A 24,615-nucleotide genomic window follows, 5' to 3' on the forward strand; every position below is an offset into this window, starting at 1 on the left:
CCCTTAAACTCAGCCTAACTCCTAACTGGTCCTCCTCCAAGGTGAATGACATGGAGCCTCCATAGTGAATCCACCCACAAAACCTCCTGATGCCATCTCCTCCATGGCTCTCACACTGTCCCTGTGCCCCCAGAATGGCCAAGTTACCATCATCTCTAGCCAGGATGATTTCCTGGTCTCTCCTCACCCTCTCTGAACCTCCTTCAATCTGTTCTCCATGTGGCTGCCATGTGCGCGTCTTCAGAAGCCAACTTGGTCACGTCCCTGCCTCTCCAGCCTTCGGTGGCTTCCCTCTCCTTGGGGATAAAGCCTGGCGCACACAGCCCTGGCTCTGGCCTGATCTACTGCCTGCCCCTCTGCCTCACTGGCTTCATGGCTCCCTCCCACCACAGAGCTGCTGCACATGCCATTCCTGGGGCCTGGAATGTTTGCCTTCTCTCTTCAGGGAGTTAACTTGTGCTCATCCTTCAGATCTAGGGTTGGGGGTCATTTCTTCAAGAAAGCCCTCCCAGGCCTCCCTGAGAAGTCACCATCCTCCATTATAAGGTCCCCAAATGCTTGTTCGTGCGAAGGCAGGGGTCAGTTCTGATGTTTCCTCCGCTGGACGAGAAGCTCGTTGACTGCAGGTCCTCATCTGATCCATTTCTTCTGATCCTCATCACGTGACACAGTGCCTGGCACCTAACAGGGACTCTACTGACAGTTGTCATGAATAACCAGGCAGCAAGGACAGGCTCCAGCCCTGGGAGGCAGCTCCAAAGTTGTGCAGGTGCAACAGGAAGCGGCTCTAGAAGCCTCGCATGGCATGGAGGTCAAGAGCGGACGATGGGGTCACACCGCTGTGTGTGACTCTCTCTGCGCCACCCACTCACTGTTGTCTGAGCATCTTCATCTGCGGACCAGGGGCTTCACAGGTTGCCGGGAAGTCTCAGTGAGTCACTACACATGGGTACGCATCAGTACTTCATAGCCAGGTCCAGGCAGGTGGTGCATGTGCAGATGTCAGCTGCTGTCCCTCCTGGTGGCAACTCTGTGCCAGAAGGTGTTTTGCTGAAAGAAACAATCACGGCGGCTCAGAAGTCTGCCACGTGTCTCAAGACCCATCGATGCAGCTTGGTGCCACTGAAGTGATGCAAGATGTCACCAGCTCTTCTCAAGACCCCCAAATGGGGTGTGGGGCTGGGGCAGAGTTCCTCGTCCATGTGCCAGCACATCTCAGGATTTGGTATGACAGGAGACACTCCGAGGCCTCCACTGGGTATCTCCTGATCTGCTGATGCCAGAACTGGTCCTTCTGCATGAGGGGCAGGGAGCAGAGGGCTAAAGCCAGGTCACTGCTCCCTCTCTCCTGCCAGTGTGAATGTGGGGAGAGTGTCAGCTCACTCTGCGAGGACACCAGAGGCAAACCTTGACCTCGCCAAAGAAACCACAACCCACCACACAGAAGCCGCCCAGGGCTCCCAACCGGCTTTTTTTTTTTTTTTGAGACAGAGTTTTGGTCTTGTTGCCCAGGCTGGAGTGCAATGGCACGATCTTGACTCGCTGCATCCTCCACCTCCTGGGTTCAAGTGATTCTCCTGTCTCAGCCTCCCGAGTAGCTAGGATTACAGGCACCCGCCACCACACCTGACTAATTTTTTGTATTTCTAGTAGAGATGGGGTTTCACCATGTTGGTCAGGCTGGTCTCAAACTCCTGACCTCAGGCAATCCGCCCACCTCGGCCTCCCAAAGTGCTGGGATTACAGGCGTGAGCCACTGCACCTGCTGGCCGGCTTGTTTCTTATCCACCTTTGTGTCCTACCTTCTGGGGCACAGGTGAATTTCGCCGTGGGATGGAGAAGGGGAGACAGACAGAGGGAGGAGAGTGTGCGGAAGGAGTCAGGAGGTGACTTCCATCCCAGTTCAGCGATGGCTTGGGGCCAGCAGCTGCTCTTCCTAGGGCCTGGGTTCCTTCCATAAGAATGAGGAGATTGGAATATGGGACAAGTTCCAACTCCTGAACAACCTCACTTTGTTTCTGGTGTATCAACTGTTTTCCCTCTGCCACTGATTTTTCTTTCTCTTTTTTTTTTTTTTTGAGATGGTCTCACTCTGTCACTCAGGCTAGACTGCAATGGCACGATCTCAGCTCACTGCAGCCCCAACCTCCAGGGCTCAAGCGATCCTCCTGCCTCAGCCTCCCGAGTAGCTGGGACCACAGGTGCCACCTGTGCCACCACACCTGGCTGATTTTTGTATTTTTTTTGTCAAAACAGGGTTTCTCCATGTTGCCCAGGCAGGTCTTGAACTGACCTCAAGTGATCCTCCTGCCTCGGCTTCCAAAAGTGCTGGGATTACAGGTGTGAGCCACCACGCCTGGCTTGCCACAGATTTTTTTTTTTTTTTTTTTTTTTTTTTGAGAAGGAGTTTCACTTTTGTCATCCAGGCTGGAGTGCAATGGCGTGGTCTTGGCTCACTGCAACCTCTGCCTCCTGAGTTCAAGCGATTCTCCTGCCTCAGCCTCCCGAGTAGCTGGGACCACAAGTGCCACCTGTGTCACCACACGTGGCTAATTTTTGTATTTTTGGTAGAGGGGGGTTTCACCATTTTGGCCAGGCTGGTCTTGAACTCCTGACCTCAGGTGATCTGCCCGCCTTGGCCACCCAAAGTGCTGGGATTACAGGTGTGAGCCACTGCGCCCGGCCTGATTTTTTAAAAAGTCTCCTGTTATTCAGGAAGTATGGTCCATATGACACATACCTGCATCTCACTCTTTTTTCCCTAACAAAGGACTCACAACAAAGGATTTCACAACAGGTGCAAAGTCTCAGCAGATTACTGCCGGGGAGGGAGCCAGTCTTCAGCCTATCAAAGACTATTTTGAATGTCCTGGTGTCACAGATGTGGGGGACAAGGTTGCTGGGCTGCTCAGAAGGGTCAGAGATATGTGTATTTTTAGGAGCTTCTGAAAGGACAGATCTTTGTCCTTGGCCCCAATTAGAGGCTGAGCATCGGACTGGATGGGAAGGGTGTCCTCTCACCTTGCTCAGGACCACTAGGAACTTGCATCCCCACAGAGGCTGCACTAGGGCCCAATCAGCACTTGTGTCTTCTCTTCTCCACAGCGGGTGTTCTGGGTCTCAGGACCACTTCTCCCGGCAGCTGCATACACAAACTGGCACCTCCCTTGGTTTCCAGGGAGATGGATTCTGGGAGCCCAGTCCCAGGAAAGGCTAAGGACATCAGCTCACCACTGGCCTGGACCAGCCAGATCCCCTGACCGGTCTCTCTGTGGTCCCAGCTTTGCCAAGAGGCCTTTCTTCAAGGCTATGCTTTTAGGGGAACAGCTGACCCATATCCGAATGCTGTGGTAGAATAATGGGAGTCCAGCCAGGTGCGGTGGCTCATGCCTGTAATCCCAGCACTTTGGGAGGCCAAGGCGGATGTATCACTTGAGGTCAGGAGTTTAAGATCAGCCTGGCCAACATGGCAAAACTCTGTCTCTACCAAAAATACAAAAATTAGCTGGGTGTGGTGGTGCACACCTGTAATCCCAACTACTTGGGAGGCTGAGGCAGGAGAATCACTTGAACCCAGGAGGCAGAGGCTGCAGTAAGCTGAGATGGAGCCACTACACTCTAGCCTGAGTGACACAGCAAGACTCTGCCAAAAAAAAAAAAAAAAAAAAAGGAATAATGAGAGTCCGATGTAACTGATTTAGGAGCTGGGGCATAATTGCCTAAGCAGGCCTGCCAGGCAGGCTTCCGGTGAAGCTGCACGATTCTTGCACCCAGCAACAACCAGTGGTCAGGGCCCGGGAGCTGTCTCTACCAGGTCTGATATCAACACAGTGTTTGGGGGTGAATCACAGTTTGTTCCTGCTTTGGGGCTCACCTGGAGCCCCTGCTACCCAGCAGGGAGCCATGAAGAAGGAATCTGTCTCTGGGACTCAGAGCAGATGTGGGACATCTCCACGAGCCCAGGAACATCTCCTGGGGCCCACGGACCTGTCAAAAGGTTGGCGAGACCAACACCAGAGGTGCAAGGTGGGAAAAGCAGGAGACGGGGCCTTTCCTTCTGCTGAATGAGCAGTGGATGGGGCAGTGGGAGGCACACGATCTCCTGGGCCAGGCAAGAGTCTGAGAGACTCCTGTCCTTTCTCATCTGGCCCCAGACTGCGGAAGGCTGTGGCTCTGAGCTCAGAGACAGGTATGGTGCCGTCTCACCTGGAATTTCCAGCCATTTCTCTGAGTTCTGCAAATCCATGGAGCTCCCTCTTGCCTCAGGACCTTCCGACCCACCTCTCCCTGCTTGGAGGGCTCTTACCCAGCTCCCCGCTTGGCATCTGACCTGCCCGACCATGTCCTTTTTTGAAACACCTTCGTTTCTTAGCCTCCATGGGTCACATCCTGCTGGTTTTCTCTCCGTCACACTGGCTGTCCTCCTCACCCCCTCGGCCAGCTCCTCGTCTGCTTGGTGTCCATATACCAGAGGAGACTGCGCTTGATCCTGCAGCCTCTCCTCTGCTTCATCTGTGCCCTTTCACGGAGCTAGGTTGCTAAACGCCATCTGCACGCAGAGGACTCCTAAACATCGTCTCCATTCTGAATCTCTCAGTGGCCTCCAGACTTTCGGACCCCACTGTGAACCCGCCGTCTCTAATGAGGTTGTCGGATGTAACGTGACCAAAATCGAACACTAGATTCTCCTATCCCCTCGGGTATGCTGCTGCTTCAAACTTCTCCATCTCAGGAAATGGTCTGCTGTCCCTCCGGTGGTTGGAGCCCCAAATCTAGGCGTTATTACTCATCATCCTCTCCCATTCTTCATATTCAAATCATCAGCAGAACCCTTGACTTCACTTCCAGACAACCCCAGACCCACCCTGTCCCTCAGGAGTCATCGTTCCAGCCTTGTCAGAGCCACCATCACCTCTTGCCCAAACCGACGCCAGAGCCCTGGAGAAGTCTCTGTGCCAGGGGAGACACAATTCATTCTCCAGATGGCAGCTGCGGCGTTCTTGCAAACATACACCTGTGTGTGGCAGCGCCCCTCCCATGGTTCCCCACTGACCTCAGAATAAAAGCCCAGCCCCCTACTCTGGGTGATGGCCTCTGCTGACCCCCTGGCCCTCTCCCATCCCTGCAACCCCCTCCACCTCCCCTTCCTCTATTCTGGCTGCAGCACACTCTTCAGCTCCCCCAACATGCCAGGCTTGCCCTCCCCCTGGGGGCTTTGCTCCTAATTCCCTGGCCTGGAATGTTCCTCCCACGGTCTTACTGTGGCTGGCCCCTGCCTGTCATTCATACCCCAGCTTCAATATCACCTTCTCATATAGGCCTCCTCTGACCTCCCCCAACCTATGAAGCAGCCACCTTGGTTCCCTCTCCCAGACCATCCAGGGGAGGTTCCCTGCCCAGCACCTATCACCCTCTGACAGTTTCCTTTGCAACTTGTGTGTTGTCTTTCTTCCCCACTAGAATATAAACTACAGGAGAATAAGGATTCCCCAGAGCCCAGAACGGTGCCTGGCACCCAGCAGATGCTGCATCCATATTGACGAGGTGACGGAAGACCAGACAGCCCGGGTGGAAGGAGGTGGGAAGACTGGTTAGGACATGCACAATTGATTAGTTTGGGCTGAATTAAGGTGGTGGCAGAGAGGATGGCGAGAAGTAGAGACTGTGAGAGAAATAAAGGAGAGAAACATGCTAGGCTAGTGTTGGGATGTCGGGGAGGGAGGGAGCAAGGGGTGACTCCTGGGTTTTTGGGTGGGATTATCCACAGGGACCAGGAATGTTATCAGAGAGGTAGCTTGGGGAAAACAAAGAACGGCCATTTGTCCTGTCTGGGACCTACTGGCTTGCCCAAGAGAAACGTGGGTCAAGCTGCCCTGTAGGCTGATAGATGGATGGCCTGGATCCAAGAAGAGAAACAGAGGGGCAGCCATCCCTGCACCCCAGTAGGTGGGAGAGAGAGCCCTGGCTGGGAAGAAGCCCTCAGGGAGCGTGGGCAGGGAGAAGAGAGTAGTCAGGAGAGAGCTGGCCATGTGGACATGACAGAGCATTTTGGAAGGAGAAGCTTGGAGACTGGGAAGCAGCAAGCAGGGGAGTGGGAGGGAGGGGCAGAACTGCACTGCTCTCGCAGAGCCAGAGGGCTTCTCCTGGGGAGAAGGCCATCAGTGGGGACACAGGGGCTTGGAGCCCTTAAGTCGAATGAAGATAATCAGGCCTTGGGGTCCACAGGGATGTGCTGTGGCCTTGGCAGGAGCCAAGTTGGTCAGTGTGTTCATGGTGCGTGGCTGTGGGAGGCTGCTCTATCCTGCTGCCCCACGGCATGGCCATCCCCGAGCATCCCAACAGGAGGGTGTCCTGCGAGCAGCTCCTCCAAGCCAGGAACTGATCTTTCCTGTATCTGCATCCTTCCCCAAATATGTATTGCTATGTATATAGTAAATGCTCAATAAACACTGAACGACCTGCACTTCCTGTGATGCTCCTTAAAACACGCCACCTGTGACTGTAGGACGGTGCCTACGAACTCCTTAAAACACACCATTGGCCGGACATGGTAGCTCACGCCTGTAATCCCAGCACTTTGGGAGGCCGAGGTGGGCGGATCATGAGGTCAGGAGATGGAGACCATCCTGACTAACACGGTGAAACCCCGTCTCTACTAAAAATACAAAAAAATTAGCCGGGCATGGTGGCGGCTGCCTGTAGTCCCAGCTGCTCGGGAGGCTGAGGCAGGAGAATGGCATGAACCCGGTAGGCAGAGCTTGCAGTGAGCCGAGATTGTGTCACTGCACTCCAGCCTGGGCGACAGAGCGAGAACATGCCACCGGTGATTGCAGGACGGTGCCTGCGAACTCCTTAAAACGCGCCACCCGTGACCGCAGGACGGTGTCTGCGAACTCCTTAAAACATGCCACCTATGACCGCAAGACGGTGCCTGCAAACTCCCCGACACTGCGGAGCCCCTGGAGCCTAAGCTGTGCTGCCTCTTTACGGCACCTCTCACGACACCCAGGGCAGAACCCCGCACACAAGCCCTCCGGAGGCTTCTGGTGTTTTCTGGGGTCAGTTTTGTCCTTCAGTGAGGCCTCACAGCCGGGATCATGCCCAGGACCACGCCCTGGGGACAAGCCCACAAGAGACGGAGTCCCGCATTGAACAGTGTTCCTCAAATGCTCCTGTCTACAGGGAACCTCAGAATGGGACTTCTTTTGGAAATAGAGTCTTTGTAATTAGTAAATTACAAAAGTAATTAGTAATTCATTAAGACGGGTTCACACCGGATGGGGTTGGCCTTATTCCAATGACTGGTGTCCTTAAAAGAAAGTAGGGACACAGACACACACATAGGGAGGACAGTGGGGGCAGAGACTGGGGTTCCGTTGCCACTAGCCATGGATCCACAATGATGATCAACAGCCACCAGAGCTGCAAGTGACCAGAGAGGGTCCCTCCCTAGCACCTTCAGAGGGGGCTCAGCGCTCCAGGACCTTGAGCTCAGGCTTCCAGTTCCCGCAGCTGTGAGAGCGTATATCTGTGTGAAGCCACCCAGCTGGTGGGCATTTGTCCGGCAGTCACAGGAAAAGCTGGCTGATCTCGACCCCTGGAGGGTCTAAGCCGCCACTGTCATGCACGCGCTGGAAGGAGCCACCTGGCCTACAGGTGGCCGGGAAGCCAATCCTGGGAGACGAGCCTGCATCTGCCCGAGTCCTGGGGCTTCCTCCATGGAGGTGACTTTGCTTCCCGCTCCAACAATCAGGACAGGGTGGCAAAGGCTGCCCCTCGGCCTTTGTGGAGAGGTGAGCTTCCTCCTAAGGGCCATTTCTCTGCAGGGTGCCATGTGTCGCTGCTCCAAGGAGGCCGGGTGGGGCCCAGCTCCAAGGTGACCCACTCCTTGCCACACAGAGGAGCTCCACTCAGGTCTGCTTGGTGTGGCCCCAGCTGCAAATGGCAGGAAGTCACTGTCCCAGGAGGATCTGAGGACCAGGCCTCTTGGTCCTGGCTGAGGAGCACAGCTGGCTGCTGAGGAGCCCCAATGGCTACGATGCTCCCCAAACTGTATGCTGATGCGTCTCCCACCCGCCGCGGTGCTGAGGAAAGCACACCTGGGGAGCACACCCACCCAAGCAGACAGACGCCCACTGCAATGTGTCACGAAGCAGACCCCACAGAGAGTGAGAGACGGGTTACGAGGAGGGCCCTGTGCTTTGAAGCATGGCACTGGCTGGGCTTGGAGAGGATGTGACTCCTGCCACTCAGCCTCAGGTCCCGAGTGCAAGACCGGCTCATGCCAGCTGCTTCTGCCACCTGTCACTGCTGCGCACAGAAGCACCCAGAGGCCCATGCGCTAACCAGCTTGTGTTGGCCCCAGTCCCCACTCCAGGTGGATATCAGAAAGCTCTCGGCGGGGCGGGGGTCCTTTCTTCCTTTGGGTGACCCCTGGGTCAGTGCTTCTCCAGCTCCCCCAAAGAGCTCCTGGAGGCAGGAGAGGGTAAGCGGGGCCTACCGGTCTTTCACTATGGGCGTAATTCAAAGTAGCTCTTTGAAGTCAAGATCATTCACCCATGCTGTCTTATCTGAAAATTTCTTGTGAATTTTGTATTCTGCTCCACAATACAAACTGTATTGGTTTTAGCAAAGCAATGGCATTTTACATTATTTAGCAAGGAAGTAATTTTTGCTCCTCCGTCTTCCATCATCTGGGACAAGTGATGCCTTTAGAATGTGTCCTCAGTGTACATTGTACGTTCTTTTTTTTTTTTTTTTTTTTTTTTGAGACAGAGTCTCGCTCTGTCACCCAAGCTGGAGTGCAGAGGCACGATCTCGGCTCACTGCAAGCTCCACCTCCTGGGTTCAAGCCATTCTCCCGCCTCAGCCTCCCGAGTAGCTGGGACTATAGGCACCCACCACCACACCCAGCTAATTTTGTTTTTGTATTTTTAGTAGAGATGGGGTTTCACCATGTTAGCCAGGATGGTCTTGATCTCCTGACCTTATGATCCTCCTGCCTTGGCCTCTCAAAGTGCTGGGATCACAGGTGTGAGCCACCACACCCGGCCAACTCTGTGTACATTCTTTTACAGCATCCCATGTCACGTAACATGTTCATGGGCCAGCTGAGGGTTACTGGGAGGTGGGCTGGGTGGATCTGAGGGAGGGAGCCAGCCTAGGAGGGGCCAGCCCAGGCCCACTCAGCAGAAAGCCCTGGAGTGTCACCATTGGAAGAAGCAGCCAGAGGCCTCCCGGGGGCCAGTGTCCTAGCTGGAATGGCCTTTCCCACTTACCCTGGAATGTACCCCTGGACTCTGGGGCAGTGTGCGGTCTCCCAGCTCTGGTGGGTGGAGGCTGGTGCTAGAATCAGCCCACAAGGAATGGCCAGCAGGACCACAGCCACATGCCAGGAACAGGCCCTCTCACACCTAAGGTGGCAGCTCCAAAGTGGGGGCAGAGCTGGGGGCCGCCCCAGAGACACATCTTTCATCTGGTAGCATAGAGAGCTTGGTCGGATCAGAAGGCCAAACGGAGAGGCCTTTCCTTCTCTTCACTTCTTTAGACAGGAGCGAGGCTCTCAGTCTTCCCAGACACCTACCCCAGGGCCAGGCTGCCCCAGAAGTCACAGGATAACCCCCTCTGTCCCTGGCGAGCTGCAGGGGCAAGCTGCCTGGGCTCACCCACCTTACACTGAGGCTTGCCCAGGAAGCAGGCACCTGGATAATAAAGTTTGAGCTCTTAGTCCATGCTCCCCACTCTGCCTGAGATGACACGGCCCCCCCTCACCCCTGAGGCCAGAAGGGGGCCTGCCCAGGAGACCAGAGGAAGCCCAGGAGAGCAGCCCAGCCCAGGGGAGCTGCACACAGGTCTCACTCCAATCCTCTCATCCAGGCAGGAGGCTCAGTTGCCTGAGAAGCATTGAAAATAGAGTCTAAGTCTAAGCGGCTTAGTGGGGTTCCAAGAAGGGCCAGCAGGTGGGGGTGGGGACAGGGGACCCTAAATCTTCTCAACTTGGCCTTGGGGAGAATCAGATGCTATAAGACAAGAAAGAGTCAGGCACACAAAAGTTCCGCTCACCTTCTCTTCTAGGGACTCAGGTCACTTCAAGGTGTTCCCGTGTCCTTGGCCAGAAGAGGGCCCGCCCCACCCCCTCAGCTCCAAGGCTGCAGTGTTGAACTGCCTGGGTTTATTCTCTTTGCAAACACAGGCACAGGCGAGGCAAGTCCACACAGATAGCATCCTCTTGAAGTTCAGCTCGGCCCTGGCTGTTGTATCCACAGGACCTATCACAGGCATAAGTGACATTTCCCAGAGATCCTCCCCAGTGGGTCTCCAGGGTAAACCCCATTGCCTGCCTGTCTTTAGCCTGGAAGAGGTCCCCCTTGCATCTCTGTATGAAGAGCTGGCCTGCTCAGACCTCCCTGGGGTCCTGTGCAAATGGCCTGGGGTTAGGTCAGGCCAGAGGAAATTTGTTCTGAATCCGGACCTTTGTGGGTGGAGGAGAAATGGTGAAAACGGTAGTTCCTAAAGACCCTGGCCTAAAGACAGCCGCCCTTTCCCTCTCCTGCCACCCTTGATGCCCCTTGTTCCCGGGCTAACCCTGGTCAGGCTTCAGGTCTCACCAGGGGGGTCGCTTCCTCTGTGAAGCCTTCCTTACCACTAGTTAGATTCAGCTTTTTGACAGTCCCTCCTGCACTCACTCATTCACGCCTGCCTGCATTCATATCACAAATATGTACTGTAGCCCACCACGTGCCAGCCCTGGGCTAAGTGATGGGGGTCCGGCAGACAGGGCCTTTGACCCTGGAGCTCACAGTGGGGCGCAGGGAAAGGGAGGGGAAGACCCCCTAGGTCTGGGGGAGGCGCTGCAGCTCCGGGATCCAGAAGGCTGCGATTCCTCCTCCCATCTTCCGCCACCTCCACGCCCGGTCTCTCCCAGGATGGCTGCGCCCCAGCTGAGATTTTGGGGACGTCGGGTCCCTGCCCCGCGGCCTCAAGGTGGGGACGATCACTCTCCGCAGGGCGGGGCTGCGCAAACAAAAGCTACTCCAAGGGGACAAAGGCTGCACCGCAGGGACAAACACTTCTCCGCAGCTGCTGCTGCTGCTGCGCGCGCGCGCGAGTTCGCTGCGGCCCGGACCCACGCCCCCCACCCGGCCTTTAGCCAAGCAAACAAATCCATGTTTTAGATCAAATGAGGGCCGACAGTGTCTTCCCCAAACAATTCCCCCCGGCCATGGCGGAGGGGACAAAGGGCGCTCCCCACATGCAGTGGAGGCCGCGGAAGGAGGGAGCCAGGGCTCGCCGCCCGGGACCGAAGGCCCGCGGTCCCCGCCGCACGCTGCGGCGCACTCGGAGGCGGATGGCCGGGCTCAGGCCTTCCTAGTCCCGCTGTCCTCGCAGTCCCTGCGGGCGCCCTGGACCCCGCGGGGCGCGGCGCCGCCAGCAGTTCCGCGAAGGGCCCCGCATTGCGGCTGCGCGTCGGCGGGCGGGCGGGCGCGCGCGTGGGCGAGAGTGTGTGCACGCGCGCCGCCGGCAGCCGTGCCCCAGTTTGCTCCGCGCTGCAGTCCCCTGGCGCCCACCCCTTCCCCAGCCCTCCTCCCCTTGCCGCGGCGCACCAGTCTCCACCGCCCGGCCGGCGCGGAGGGAGAATTGGCCCAGCGCCCGCGGGGGCGGGAGGGGCTGAGCCGAGAAACTGCGGAGACCGAGGGGAGGGGACGGGAGGGACAGGCGGGGACGCAAGGCTCACCACCGCCCGGCCACTGCAGCATCGGCCTGGACGCAAAGTTCACGGCCAGGCCCTGTGGCTGGCCAGAGGCCCGGGACCCCCGCGCTCCCGGGTAGCTGTTCCAGCGGCCCCCTTTGCGCTGCGGCTGCGGCACTGCTTCCCCTCCCCCCTCCCCTTAGTATTTATCAAGCTGGTGAAAGGCTGGGAAGCCTGGGCCTTTGGGTGGGTGAGTGCCTTGTATCCATTTCGGCGGAAAAAGAATAGCTAGGGAAGCCCCGCTTCTCCCTAGCCAGGTGGGGTCTGGCAGTTCCTCTGTCCCCGCCTCCCTTCCACTCCCACTCCTTGAAAGGACAACTGGCCCAGACCAAAGGAAAGCGTCCTTCAGGGTCCTGCTCTGCTCTCTGCAGGGCCCCTGAGCCGCGGTGGACCCCAGGCTGGCCCCTCTGGTTCAGCAGGGCGCTCTGAGCTGGGGGTCCAAGCTGCGGAGCTACTGTTCCCCTAGCTGTGCCCTGACTGGTGGTAACAGAGCCAATGCTGCTGGACGCCCAGGCCTTGATGCCATCGTCACCCCAATTCCTGTCGCCCTCCTGTGTATCCTGCAGGGGTAGGGGTGCTTATTTCAACTTGGAGGCCCACAGAGTTCAGAGCTCAAAGTTCTGGGGAGAGGGGGCAGCTAGGGAGCAGGTGCCCAGCTTGGCGCCAGGCCAATCCCGAGGGGCCTGGGGTGGCCGAGGTCCTGGTCTGTCATGAAGTAGTTGGGTGGCTCCCCTCCCCACGGTCTCTATGGCGGCATCCTCCCATGCCCTAGCCTCCGGGGTACGGCTGGCTCTCTGTGCTTCCAGGGGGCCTGCAGATGTGTCCTGAGCTCTGGGGCACTGCCTGACTGTGACTTTGCTCTCTGAAAAGGCTCCATCTGCCAGGCGGGGTCCTACACTGGTCCCAGCATCCTTGGGTTCATTCTAGTGAGGCCAGCCAGGTCATTCAGGGAGAGCCAGGGTTCTGCAGAGTTCCCGACTTCATTCCCCATTTGTTCTGCAAAACTGAAACCGGATTTCCTAAACAGGAGCCCCTGGTCACCCTGCTCTTCTTGGTTACATCTGCGGGTCATCATCAGAGCTCTACCTGGCTCCAGCCTCGGCCAGGGAAGATGCCAAGGGCAGCTTGGTGCCCCAGGGCAGCCCATGCTAGGGTGCAGAGCCTGCAGACTCAAAAGCTGTCCTGGGGAATGTCTCCTGAGGGTTCACCAGCCAAGGCAGCTATTGGCACCCTGTCTCGGCTGGGGCAGGGGCTGGGATAAGGCTGAGGTTTACATGCTGGCTGGTTCAGGAAATGAACTATGTACCCAAGCCCAGAAATCTTCCAGCAGCCAACAGCAAGGGGTAGTCTAAGAGGTGAGACCCAAAAGGCCAGCTGTGGGTGTGTGGGGGTGTGTGTATGGGGGGGTGTTGCATAAAGAACCCACCCCTGCAGGGGGCCCAGGCTCAGCTTAGCCCAGACCTCAATGTCCTGGGCTGGCCAGGTCTCTAGCAAGGTACCCCATGGACTGTCATCTATCCAGGCTGCCCTGATACTGAGGTTATGGACAGGCATCCCTCCTACTGCATCCCCAGTGCACCGGGCTCAGTCCCCCAGCTCTGGGCCTCCTGATGTGTGCCCAGGTGGGAAAGGGCAGCCTCTGACCCTGGCATTCCCAGCCTGCCTTTGGCAGCTCTTCTCTGCAGAGCCCCTGGTACCCCAGGGGGAACCACCAACACTCACTGACCCCCATGGACAAGGCTGGCAGCTCTTGGAGTCCCTGCCTGTCCTTGACCACCAGGTCCTGCCTGCTCCCTTGAAGCCCACTGGGGTCCCTGACACTCTACCCTCTGCCACAGTCACGATCCTGGGCTTGCCACAGAGGCCATACAGGGCAGAGGTGGAATTAAAATCAGCCAAGAAGCTGGAGTTGAGGGTATTTGAGGGCTTCCAGGAGAAGGTTTGGCTGGTTAGCCCCAAAAGACAGAAGCAAGCTCCCAAATCCGAAAGAAGCCCAGGCCTGAGCTGCCTCCCCATCCTCTTCCTTGAGAGGCTTGGGGCTTGGCGATGGCCTCTGGGAACCTTTTTGCTTCCAGGAGCCCATGGAAACAGCCCTGGAGGGGCACAGCTGGTGCTTGGACCTTGCTGCCTGGGGTCCTTCACCAGAGGAACCTCTTAGCTCCCCTGGGCTTGCTTGGCCACTCAGACAGCCCAGCAGGCGTGCCAGCCACAGACCCGCACTCACATACTTTTCAGTCTGTCCTAAGGAGAGACTGAGATTGAGGGTGGGGCCAGCCAGTGTCCAGACACAAATGGCTGACAGCTTAGGCACTCAGCCTGGCGGTGGAAACCCAGCTGACCTTCCTTCGCTCACATTGGCACTGCTTCCTGCCCCTTTCTGGGTGCTTACTCTTCTTTCACACCTTGTGCATGGAGTCCCCAAGCATCCCTCTCCCTTGGTGCCTGGCAAGACGACCCAAGCACTGTTCTTACCGTCCAAGGACAGCCAGTCGTGCTGGGAGGAAGGGAGCGTGGGCAGAGCCCGGGCTTTGTACTCAAACACCACCGAGTTGGAGATGATCTGGTTGTTGAAGGCAACTTGTAGGGTCACAAGACCAGTGTCATGGGCTGAAAGCGAGAGAAAAAGACCAAGTCAAGGGATGGGTGGGTACCTACAGCCTGGTGAACCACACAGGGCCTGGAATGTCCCCTCCCCACTACCCTTCATTGGTTAATGTCCAGCTCTCCTTACTGACAGCCTATGCCTGCTCATTCGAGGCCCAAACACAATGCTGCTTCTAGGAACCTTCTCGGTTCACCCAGACTCAGCCAGCTGTCCTGTGATCACTCCTAGGTATTGTAACTGCCCCTTTGCTTTGTCCTCCGAGTGAGGGCAGGGGCTGGGTACTCAGTACAGACTGGCTGAACGAGTGAATGAGTGAATGGCCCCCAACCCTGCCTCATGGCTGGCTGACGTCCTCCCTTGTCCCATTCTTCCTGGATGGGGCTCAGGTACAGCATCTGCTTCGGACTGATTTGTGCTTATTTTGTTTCACCTATTCCTACAAGCTTGTCCTGACTCAATGAACAAGCCAGCCCCTGTATTTTTAGAAGTTCTTCTGCTTCCCCGATGAAGGAGCTTCAGCTGTGCCTCTGTTACCCTGGCCCCAGCTCAGCCCCAGTGGGTGCTGAGCTGGGGATGCTGGCGTGAACGTTGTACCTCCCTCCAATGTCCGACAGTAAGCCCTGGAAGGCAGGGCCCTGGTGGGTCTCGTTAACTGCTGTGGCCCCAACACAGGGCTTAACAAATAACTGTATTTGTGGAATAAACGAGGTATGTTCTCACTGAGAGTAAGAGGAAGCCAGCCCGCAGCGGAGATCAGCTTCAGCTCTGGGGTTGAGGTTGCCTCTCCACAGCTCATGTTGGCATCTTGGGGGCTGGCCTGTGGCCCACAGAGGTGGCCCGTGGGCAATGGTGGGTGTGCACACTGCCCTGCCAGGCCTTGTCCCTGGCAGATGTCTCGGTTCTGTGCCCTCTGCCCTGCTTTTCTGGAATACCAGATACTGATACCCAGGGCCTCCCCAGTACAGATTTCCAGGGAGGACACGCACGGGGATCACGTTACTGTTTGGGCTCTTGGTTTTCAGGAGCTTATAGACTCAAGAAAGCCATCCAAGTCAGCCACTCCCTAGGACAAGCAGAGCTCCAGCTTTCCTCTAAGGACTCTGATGCAGATCCCAGTCCCGATGGGAAAACCAGCTTATTGATGGGTGGCCGCTGTCCATCCTGGGTGGATGTGCTAAGGCAGCAACCATCTTGCCATTGTCCCCAGGGAAGGCCTTCGGGAGTCACTGTCCAAGGGGACCCATGGGTTTTTCCTCTGTGTTTTCCACCCTGTCTGGGAACCTCAGCTCCAGGGCACAGCCTGAACCAAAGGACTCCACAGTGGAGGTCACATAGGACCTCCGAGGTGCCTGGGCACGGAGCCCCGGCCAAGTCCAGAACCTGCTATGGCTCTGCTGGCATCCCTGGGCGGGTCTCCAAGCTTGTGGTCGCATGCCTGCCCTGGAGATTGGCCTGGCTTGCCAGCAGGAAGACAGGTGGCCAGCACCCACACCCATCGGAGCCCGCTCAGGGCTGCTCCTCTTAGCAGCCTCCTTGGCCAGCCTTGGGGAGCTCACGGCTTTTCTGGGACAATGTGTCCCAGCCTGGGGGGGTGGCCTCTTCAACTGCTGCTGCTCTTCCACCATCTTCTGGCAGGTGCACAACCTGCAGCAACGCCGGAATGGTGGCAGACTCCAAGGCATTTCTTCCTTCCCAGAGAGACGGAGCAGAGGGGACCTACTGTGGTCTCTGGGGTCCCAGCCCAGCAGCCCTGCTCCTGCAGGTCCATCACCCAGGAGGCTTCCTGGACTCACTCTTCCCTTCCCCACTCATGCAGTCCATCAGCAAGCGCCATCAGCAATGGCAAGATCCATTGCTCTCCATCTCCACTGCAGATGCTGTAGTTCACGCCACCATCATTTATTGCCTAGACTCCTCCACTAGCGTCCTGCTGAAGGCAGCATCAGAGCACCTGAGACCTGCTCCTGCTGGGAGGGTGTCGGGAGGCCACAATCCAGCACTGGGGGCCACAGCCCAGCACCGCTAGAGGAAACCAGGGGGAGTGTGGTGCCCAAGGGAGCCCTTCTCCTTACATTTGGAAAGATCAGCCCTCTGTTTTCTTCCTATGGTCTCCCTGAGTCTGTTCTTCCTACAACCCAGAATCATCTTTCCCACGCACCCAGAATCATCTTTAAAGACACCATTTAGATCAAGCCACCCCCTGCTTAAAGCTAACAGCTTCCTATTGCAAGTAAAATCAAACCAAACTCCTTCCTATGATGCAGAAGGATGGACACGATTTGTTTTGGTTCCTGCTATCATCTCCAGTCTCACTGTGTTCAGCTCCCTGTACCCCACTCACTATCCTGCAGCCAGCGCCTTTCTCGAGCTTTAGATTCTCCATGTTGCCAAACCTCTTTCTGTCCCAGGGCCTTTGCACTTCCCCTACCCTCTGCCTGGCCAGGATGCTTCTCCCACTTCCCATGACTGGCTCCATCCCATCATCCAGGTCCCAGCCTGCGAGAGGCCTCTGCTCATCCATGTTCCAGAAGGAATCTCCTTCTTCCCAGGTGACGTTATTACCATATTCTACTGTTGGGATACAGTTTTCACCAGTTACCTTGGTTCTTTCTTTTTCTCCTTGTTTGTTTTCTGTCTCCCTGCAGTAGAACATTAGCTCATGAGAGCTGGGACTAGCTCCATCTTAATCTTCATGCCTAGTGCCAAGGTCAGTGCCCAGGATGTTATGGCGGCTCAGTAACTATTTGTTGAATGAATTGTTTTGAAACCCAATTCTTCACCTCATTTGTTGTTTTTGTTTGTTTGCTTTTTGTTTTTTTTGAGACAGAGTCTTACTCTGTCTCCCAGGCTGGAGTGCAGCAGCGTGATCTTGGCTTATTGCAACCTCCACCTCCCAGGTTCAGGTGTTCTCCTGCCTCAGCCTCCCTACTAGCTTACAGGTGCCTGCCACTATGCCCAGCTAATTTTTGTATTTTTAGTAGAGACAGGTTTTCACCATGTTGCTCAGGCTGGTCTCGAACTCCTGACTTCATGTGATCTGCCCTCGGCCTCGGCCTCCCAGCATGCCAGGATTACAGGTGTGAGCCACTGTGCCTGGCCCTCATTTTGCATTTCATCTTTTGTCTTCTTTAGGGCTCTCTGGCCAGCAGAGTCTTCTTGGTGGATTCCCCTATCTTCTCCCGAGCCTGAGTTGCCTCTTTCCGCCAGCACCTCCTCTCACTCAGTGCTCACTGCCCTCAGCTCACTGCCCTAACTTGGTGGGCTCCCTCCTGCCCCTGAAGCCCCATGAGTCTTGTAGAAGACACATTCTGTGCCTGAGTGTCTCCTGCTGCCTGTGACAGTGTGGGAGCTGCCAGGGCAGGACCCTGCTCTTGGTCAGGGCAGAATCACCTCATGTGTTTTGCTTGGGTGGGTGTGTTGGGCTGGGACCCCGGAGACGGGCAGGCATTGGCCGTTTGTGTTGCCAGTGCCCCCTCCTCCCGTGTCGTTCCTGGCTTGTGCTCACAGGCCTCTGAGCCTCTCTTTTTGGTGAGGCCAGTTTGATTCTGACTTCCAAGTGTTCATCCTTCAAGCTCAGCCTCAGATTCCTCTGGGGAGACCCAGAGATGAGGTCCCCAAGCAGCCAGCGTCATCTCCCGGGGCAGTGATTCATTTGCATGCTGCACTCCTCCCTGGACCGAGAGCCCCTTGCAATCAGGGCCCTGGTGAGAAGCTGGGTCTTATTCTTTGCTCCATTCCAAGCCCATACTCTGTGCACAACAAGCAGGGGCTACTCAAAAGTTGTCCGGCAGATGAAGAAAGGAATGGATACATCCAGTGCTGTTTTACAGAGCACCATGTTTCAATTTGGGCCTCAAAGCAGAGATTTCCAAAGGAGACTCCCTTTGTGGAGTTAGCTGAAGACACAATGCTGGCGCCTGTGGAGGGGTCCCAGCTCTCAGTGTGCCTTGAGCCTTGTGGCTCCTGTTCCCTCGGTCCAAGACACATTGTGGCTAACAGAATGAGCCTGAATGACTAGGAGGGTGAGTAGCCTAGGCAGAGACTCTACCTGCCATCTCTGGGGACCCGGAAACGCCCCAGGACCAGCAGAATTGCATGTGGAGACCCAAATTGCCCTGGTACCCTCTCCGAACTCCTCCTTGGGAAAGGAAGAGCGAAGGCCTCATTAATGGGAACTCTTCAGGAATGAAGCACCTGGGCCAGGTGCTTCACACACCTCCTGTCACTCACTGCTCTCGCCCCACTGGCAGGCAGTTCTCAGAGCTGTAGAAACTGAGGCCCAGAGAGGTCAGGCACTGAGTTCGAGCCACACGGATGGTTTCTGGCTGATCCGGGATGGACCCAAGTGTGGCGGACTCCAGCCCCGGGGACACACAAAGGCCAGCCCCTCTTTTTCTGTGGAGGGGTCAGGTAACTGAGAGCAGACCTGACAGCAGCCCTGTCCTGGTCCTTAGCCAGGCGAGAACCAGGTACAGGAAGTGGCATCTATTTATAGGCCAGGCAAGTCCCATTCTGGCAGCAGGTGATGAGTGCACTGTTTAATGCCACAGTGCCCTCCCCGCCACCCCCGCTGGGCCGGGGACCTCATCAGCTGCACACAGCCCTGCACTGTGATAGGCAGACCCGGCTTGGCTGCCACCCCAGCTGGCTGTGCTCCAGGCTGAGCAGGGCTGCTGGGTGGGCCTTCTGGAGCCAGGCGGGGGGGGGGGGGGGCTGGGAGGGGAGGGCTGGGCCAGCAGGGGGTGGGGTGGGCATCTTGGGCCGCAGCGCTGGCTCCCAGGAAGTTTGTGGAGAAGATGGTGCTGGGTTCAGGCAGAGGCTGAGCGTACAGCCAGCCGAGGAGCAGGGTTTTCCGCTCTGGTAGAAGAGCCTGAGAGAGGTGGGGCGCGGTGGCTCACCCCTGTAATCCCAGCACTTTGGGAGGCCAAGGTGGGCGGATCAGTTGGGTCAGGAGTTCGAGACCAGCCTGGCCGACATGGTGAAACTCCATCTCTACTAAAAGTACAAAAATTAGCCAGGTGTGGTGGCACAAGCCTGTAGTCCCAGCTACCGGGGAGGCTGAGGCAGGAGAATCGCTTGAACCCGGGAAATGGAGGTTGCAGTGAGCTGAGATTGCATCACTGCACTCCAGCCTGGCAAAAGAGCAAGACTCCGTCTCCAAACAAAAAAACAACAACAAAAAGAAGAGCCTGAGAGAGAAGGAGAAAAGGAGAAATGCCTGGTGGGGTTCAGCTGCCCCAGGCTGGGGGAATGATTCAAGGGCAGGGTGGTGGTGGCGGACAGCTGGGGCAGCCAAGGCTCAGGCTGGACCATGCTGGGTGGAACCTAGAGGCACCCTGGGGCCTGCCTAGCACCGGCCACCTCTGTGCTTGCTGTGGGGACTCCCCACCCCATACCTCTCCTCCTCACCCCATACCTTTCTCCTCACCCCCAGTCTTCTATACTGAGCATCTTCTCTCCTTTCTAGGCTCCCTGGCATTAGGGGACAGGAGTGGGTCTCCCTGACCTTCCGCACACCTGCATCCTTACCCCCTCTCCTGTTTACGGTCAGGGCTCACTGGACAGGCCATCCTGAGGGCTGGTGGTGATGAGATGGGGCAGCCAAGGGGGCCCTGCCAGCACTAGTCCAGGAGCAGAAGACATAAGCTCTAGAAACAGGCTTCAGATGCCTGGAGACTCATTCATTCCTTCACAGTCTCCATCCCCCTCTATGACATGTCTGGCACTCTGCCAGCCCCGGGCATACTATGGTGACCAAGAAGGTAGCCCGTGACCCCATGGCACAGGCGAGTGGGGAAGCAGTGATGGCCAGAGGTCAAAGACAAGTTGGCCAGACAGGGACACCATGCTAAGCAGATAATGCTGGAAGCCTGGGGAAGGGCTTCAGAGCCACAGGGACAGCACAGAGGGCCTCCTGACTGGGTTTCTTGGGGGATCTTTGAGCCCCTAAAATTGGAAGCAAATTATGTGCGTGTACCTTTTCTGGGCATAGGGTAGATGGCTGTGTCACATTCTCAAAGGCGTTTGTGCTGATAATTGTTAGACTGATCCCCCATCACCACCCCATCTCCCTCCACCCCTACCGGGCTTTCTCCAGCCTTCTGCCCTCTGCCCTGGGCCCCAGGAGGACACAGCCTGTGTGTGGGCTGCATTGCCCGGGTTCTCCTGGCTTCTGGTTGGCTTGGGCCATGGGAGGCATGGGCAGGTGCAGAGGGGCCACCTTGCTGCAGAGGTGGTCTCTGGCCCCGGCTGTCACCAGCTGTAGTCACCCTTTGGGCTGAGGGTGGTGGCAGCTTCCCACTGTGGTCAGCCCCGGATACATTGCCTGGGCCTGGCTTATTCCCACCCTAAATCGTGCTCTCATCACGTTCTCCTCAAAATCCCAGTCAAGCATGCCTAGGTCCCTGTCCGATGTTGGGTCCCTGAGCCAAAGGAGATGATGTTCTAATAGACTATCTGGGATCCACTTCTTCACAGCCGAGGAAACAGAGGCCTAGAGTAAGGACACGACCTGCTCAAGGTCACCCCAAGGCTGACTCCGAGTCCAGTGCTCCTCAGGCCCCCACACCTTCCTTGGGGGACTGGGGCAGGGGGTAACCTTCTTACCTGGGCAGTAGCAGCGCAGCACCCCGGGCTGAATCAGGGATGCAGGCACTGAGATCTGGTCAAACAGGCAACTGTAGTTATTGCTGGCTTCTTGCCACGGGCCTGTGATGAGGACCTTCACTCCTCCCTGCAGGGAACAGAGAGGGGAACAGAGTTGGAGTATGAGCCACTGAGGGAGGCAGCATGGGGAAGCCCCCCTGAGGCTGCACTGCTCAGATGGGGGTCTGCATCCTTCCCCCCATGCAGATTCCCAGGCTGTCACTCCAGGGATTCCAGTGAGCCCCGACTTCTGAGAACCACAGCTCCAGGACTACAGCAAGAGAAGGGCCCCGAGGTGCTCCTTCCCCAGCCCTCAGGAAGCTCCAGGACCGGCAGCTCCAACCCCTGACCTTCTCTCTCTCCTATAACTCGCAGATCCAGGCAGGAGGGAGCACAGAGTTTTGCAAACCTTTTCAGCCCACGATGCCCCTGAGAACTGGCCTGGAAGGAAGCCGACGGCAGGGAGGGGACTTGCTATGTCATTTGCTTGTGGACAGATTGAGGGAACTCCAAGTTTTGAAAACAGGCCTGAGCATCTCAGTGTCAGCCCGGGCAGCAGAAGTTCTTGTGGGGAGTTGAGGAGAGACCCAGGATCCCCAGGCTGTGGGCATGGCAAGGTGAGGGGGCCTGGAGCAGGGTGGGGTGAAGAGCCTGATTAAGAAACAGAAGAGCTAAGTGCAGGAGATGCTCAGAGACTGCCCTGTGAGCTGAGTTTGGGGCTCAGAGCTGGGAGCTGGGAGTGGAACGGGGCTGAGCATCTGCCCCTCCCCCAACCCTGTGCTATCAAAGGTCCTTGAGTCTGTGCCGCTGCCTACACAGCTAGCGCGGGGTCCCACAGGCAAGCCGTGATCCTGCAGCTTGGCTGGGAGCAGCCTCGAATGACCTTCCTCAGCTCCAGGGGGTAGGACCCCACCTCCAGGAACCTCCCAGGGTGCCCAGGGGCAGGAGAGCATCAGTAGGGCTAGGGTACTCCCTGACCCCCAACTTGGACCAGCCTGGGGCTGCTGCAGAAAGCAGAGGAGGAGAGTGGCCTCATGTCCGGGGCCTTGGGCAATCCTGCTTCACGGCCATTGTCCTGCTTAGTGATGATAGAGGGAGGTGCGAGGTGGACGGCAATTTGTAGGCCCCCTACTTACGGCTTAGCGGAGGAGAGGGGCTGGTCACTGAGTAGAGGGAGGCTCTCCCGGGGGATGAGGAAGGTGGGGGTGCCGGCCTCCCGGGCTCTCCTGGCTAACCTTGGGTGGACCCACCCCAGAGGCGCCATCCACCCCACCCCCAAACCAGTAAACACCTTTCCCTGCAGGGGGGCGGAGAGCTGCGTAGGTCAGGGCAGAGAGCACCACCTAGTGTCCAGGCTGGAGAAGGCCGCCAGGCACGCTGGAGACTGGGAGGTGGGGGTGAGGAGTTGCTGTGAGCCCACCCTCCCCACCGCTCCAGGCCAGAGAAGCGATCCCCACCCCACAACCCCGTGCCAGCCAGATGCTCCCTCCTGGTCAGTCACTCATTCTTGCTCGGCATCTTCTGGGCCCTGGCCCACCCCTGCCCTGGAGGGAGCCCCAGCCTCTACAAGGAGCCTGCCCTAGGCGCCCCACAATGTTCCTGGAACCCAGGCCTGGCCCAGGGCATCTGCAGCAGGAGTGAGTGTTTCCAGGGATGAGGAGGAAGTGGCCCCTCCCATTGCCCAGCCAGGAAAAGAGACTTCTTCCACGGAAGGGGCTCTCCCAGGCTGGAAGGCATATTCCACCCCTGCTCTCGCATGAGCCTTGCTCTGGCCTGGGAGGTCACGTTACTACTAGGGCAGCGGAGAGAGCTCACGACCGAGAGCCAAAAGCAGGAGGCCTGCTCCTGCACCTCAGTAGCTGTGTGTCCTCAGGCAAGTGGCCCAGCCTCTCTGGGTGGCATCTCCTCGCTAGGGGCCCTTCTGGTCGCAGCATTGCTTGTTCTGATGCCCAGGGATATTTGCAGCTCCGTGGAAGAGGCAGGGCATTGGGGGGAGTGGGTGCCTGGCTGGGAAGAGTGCCAGCGGACAGGTGGAGCCTGACTTTGGGATGTCTGGAAGCACCAGAAGGCCAGCTCAGGGCACCATCCCCCAGGATCCTGGGAAGTGGAAGAGCAGTGACTTCAAAAGGCCATAGACAGTTACCATGTGAGAAAAAGGGAAAAAATAATAACCGCAATCAACAGCTGCTAGCATGAAGCTGGGGCTGCTGCCGGGAACAAAGAACTGCAGAGATTACTGGAGAACATCAGGACCTTCTCCATGGAAACCGCCGCAGGACAGCTCAGCATCCATCCATTCAGGGGATGGTTCCCATGGCAACAGCCCGCCTGGCTGCACTGAATTGGTGGTGGCGCGCGTGCCTGATGGCTGTAATTGCAGACTCTTCTGCCTGGTGCAGCAGGAGTGTCAGTGGTGGGAGATGACGCAGGAGGGTTTGGGGGGCGGGGAGGGAGCACGAAATGCCATCTGAGGCCTCTGTGTCCTGAGATAAAGGGCCCAGATGTCTGATGCAGCCAGGGCAGATGCTGGGGCATAGGGGGACGCCTCTGGTGTGTGTGTGTGTGTGTGTGTGTGTGTGTGTGTGTGTGTGTGTGTTGGTGACCAGCTGCAGCCAGAGGTGAAGGGGTGGACAGAGATAGGAGAAATGGGAGCAGCCTGTGGGAGGGAGGGCTTCTCAGAGAAGAGACAGAAGGATGGCCCCAGCCATCGCATTCCTGCTAAGTGGATGCATTGAGGTTTAGAGCTGGGTGGGGGTGCTGGGTAACCGTTTAACCAAACCCCATTTTGCAGAGGGAAGCAAGGCCCAGGCCGACAAGCCTGCCTGTACGGCCCTCCCTGAGCTTGGCGGAACCCGGCCAGATTGGACTCCTGATGCAGTCAGTGCACAGACAGGCTGGCAGGGAGGGGACAGAACGAGGGCCAGATGAAGGGAGAGAAGTGTCAGGAGAGAAGGTGCTGTCTCCTGCAGAACCCAGGATGGGAGCGCCCCTGCTGTGGTATGGAGACAGTGGCCTGGGTAGGAGAGGACAGCAAGGAGGAAGGGGCCCTTCTCAGCCTCTGAGGCCTCACTGTGTGGCCAGGTGGGGCCCCAAAGGGCCTAGCTGGGTGGCGTATGCACATTTTCCAAATCAAGCTGAATTTCAGCAGCTTTTGGTTGTAGGTAACTGGAAGCATTGAGGGCTTCTGGGAAAGCAGGACCGGCCGCTCCCTCTGCCGGGCTGCCAGGCTGCCATTGCGTTCCTGTTCCTGGGCTGCCCTCACGTGGCGAGTTGCTGAACTGCAGGCCCGAAAAGGACAGAAGGAGCCAGGCCTGCTGATGTCCTACTTGCCAGGCCACCCAGGAGGCTGGGGTGTGGGCCTGCACCCAGCCCAGGGCTTGTCTCACAGACCAGGACCTTGGGAAAAGAGGGGACCCTCCTTCCACCCTCTGGCTCCTGCAAGACATCAAGGGCTCCAGGGCACCTCTAAGTGTCCCAAGGATCAAATCTACCAGGTCCTAGGACTGGGAGTGCCTTGAGGCCACCCCCTCTCAGCCATTTACACATAAAGAAACTGAGCTTCAGAGAGTCAGGTCTCAAGGAGCCAGGACCAGAAGACAGCTCTGACCTTCCCCCC

At 57.4% G+C, this 24,615-nt stretch overlaps 1 protein-coding gene across 23 annotated transcripts in view; it reads right to left on the minus strand.

Moving 5' to 3' along the window:
• The window catches only part of LOC105479380 (calmodulin binding transcription activator 1), a 975,024-nt gene that overhangs the window by 79,620 nt on the left and 870,789 nt on the right, over nt 1-24,615 (minus strand). For 17 of the 23 annotated variants that reach the window (XM_071067081.1, XM_011737369.2, XM_024792358.2 and 14 more), the window contains 2 exons: nt 20,961-21,087; nt 14,222-14,356 (listed from right to left, as the gene is read on the minus strand). In XM_071067081.1, coding sequence (XP_070923182.1) covers nt 14,222-14,356; nt 20,961-21,087 — 262 coding nt within the window. Of the gene's footprint in view, nt 1-14,221; nt 14,357-20,960; nt 21,088-22,135; nt 22,263-24,615 lie in introns of those variants that run through there. The other 6 variants (XM_024792390.2, XM_024792387.2, XM_024792385.2 and 3 more) reach the window with 2 other exon arrangements.

Source organism: Macaca nemestrina, chromosome 1 (assembly GCF_043159975.1).
Source record: "Macaca nemestrina isolate mMacNem1 chromosome 1, mMacNem.hap1, whole genome shotgun sequence".
In the NCBI taxonomy this organism is placed as follows: Eukaryota; Metazoa; Chordata; class Mammalia; order Primates; family Cercopithecidae; genus Macaca; species Macaca nemestrina.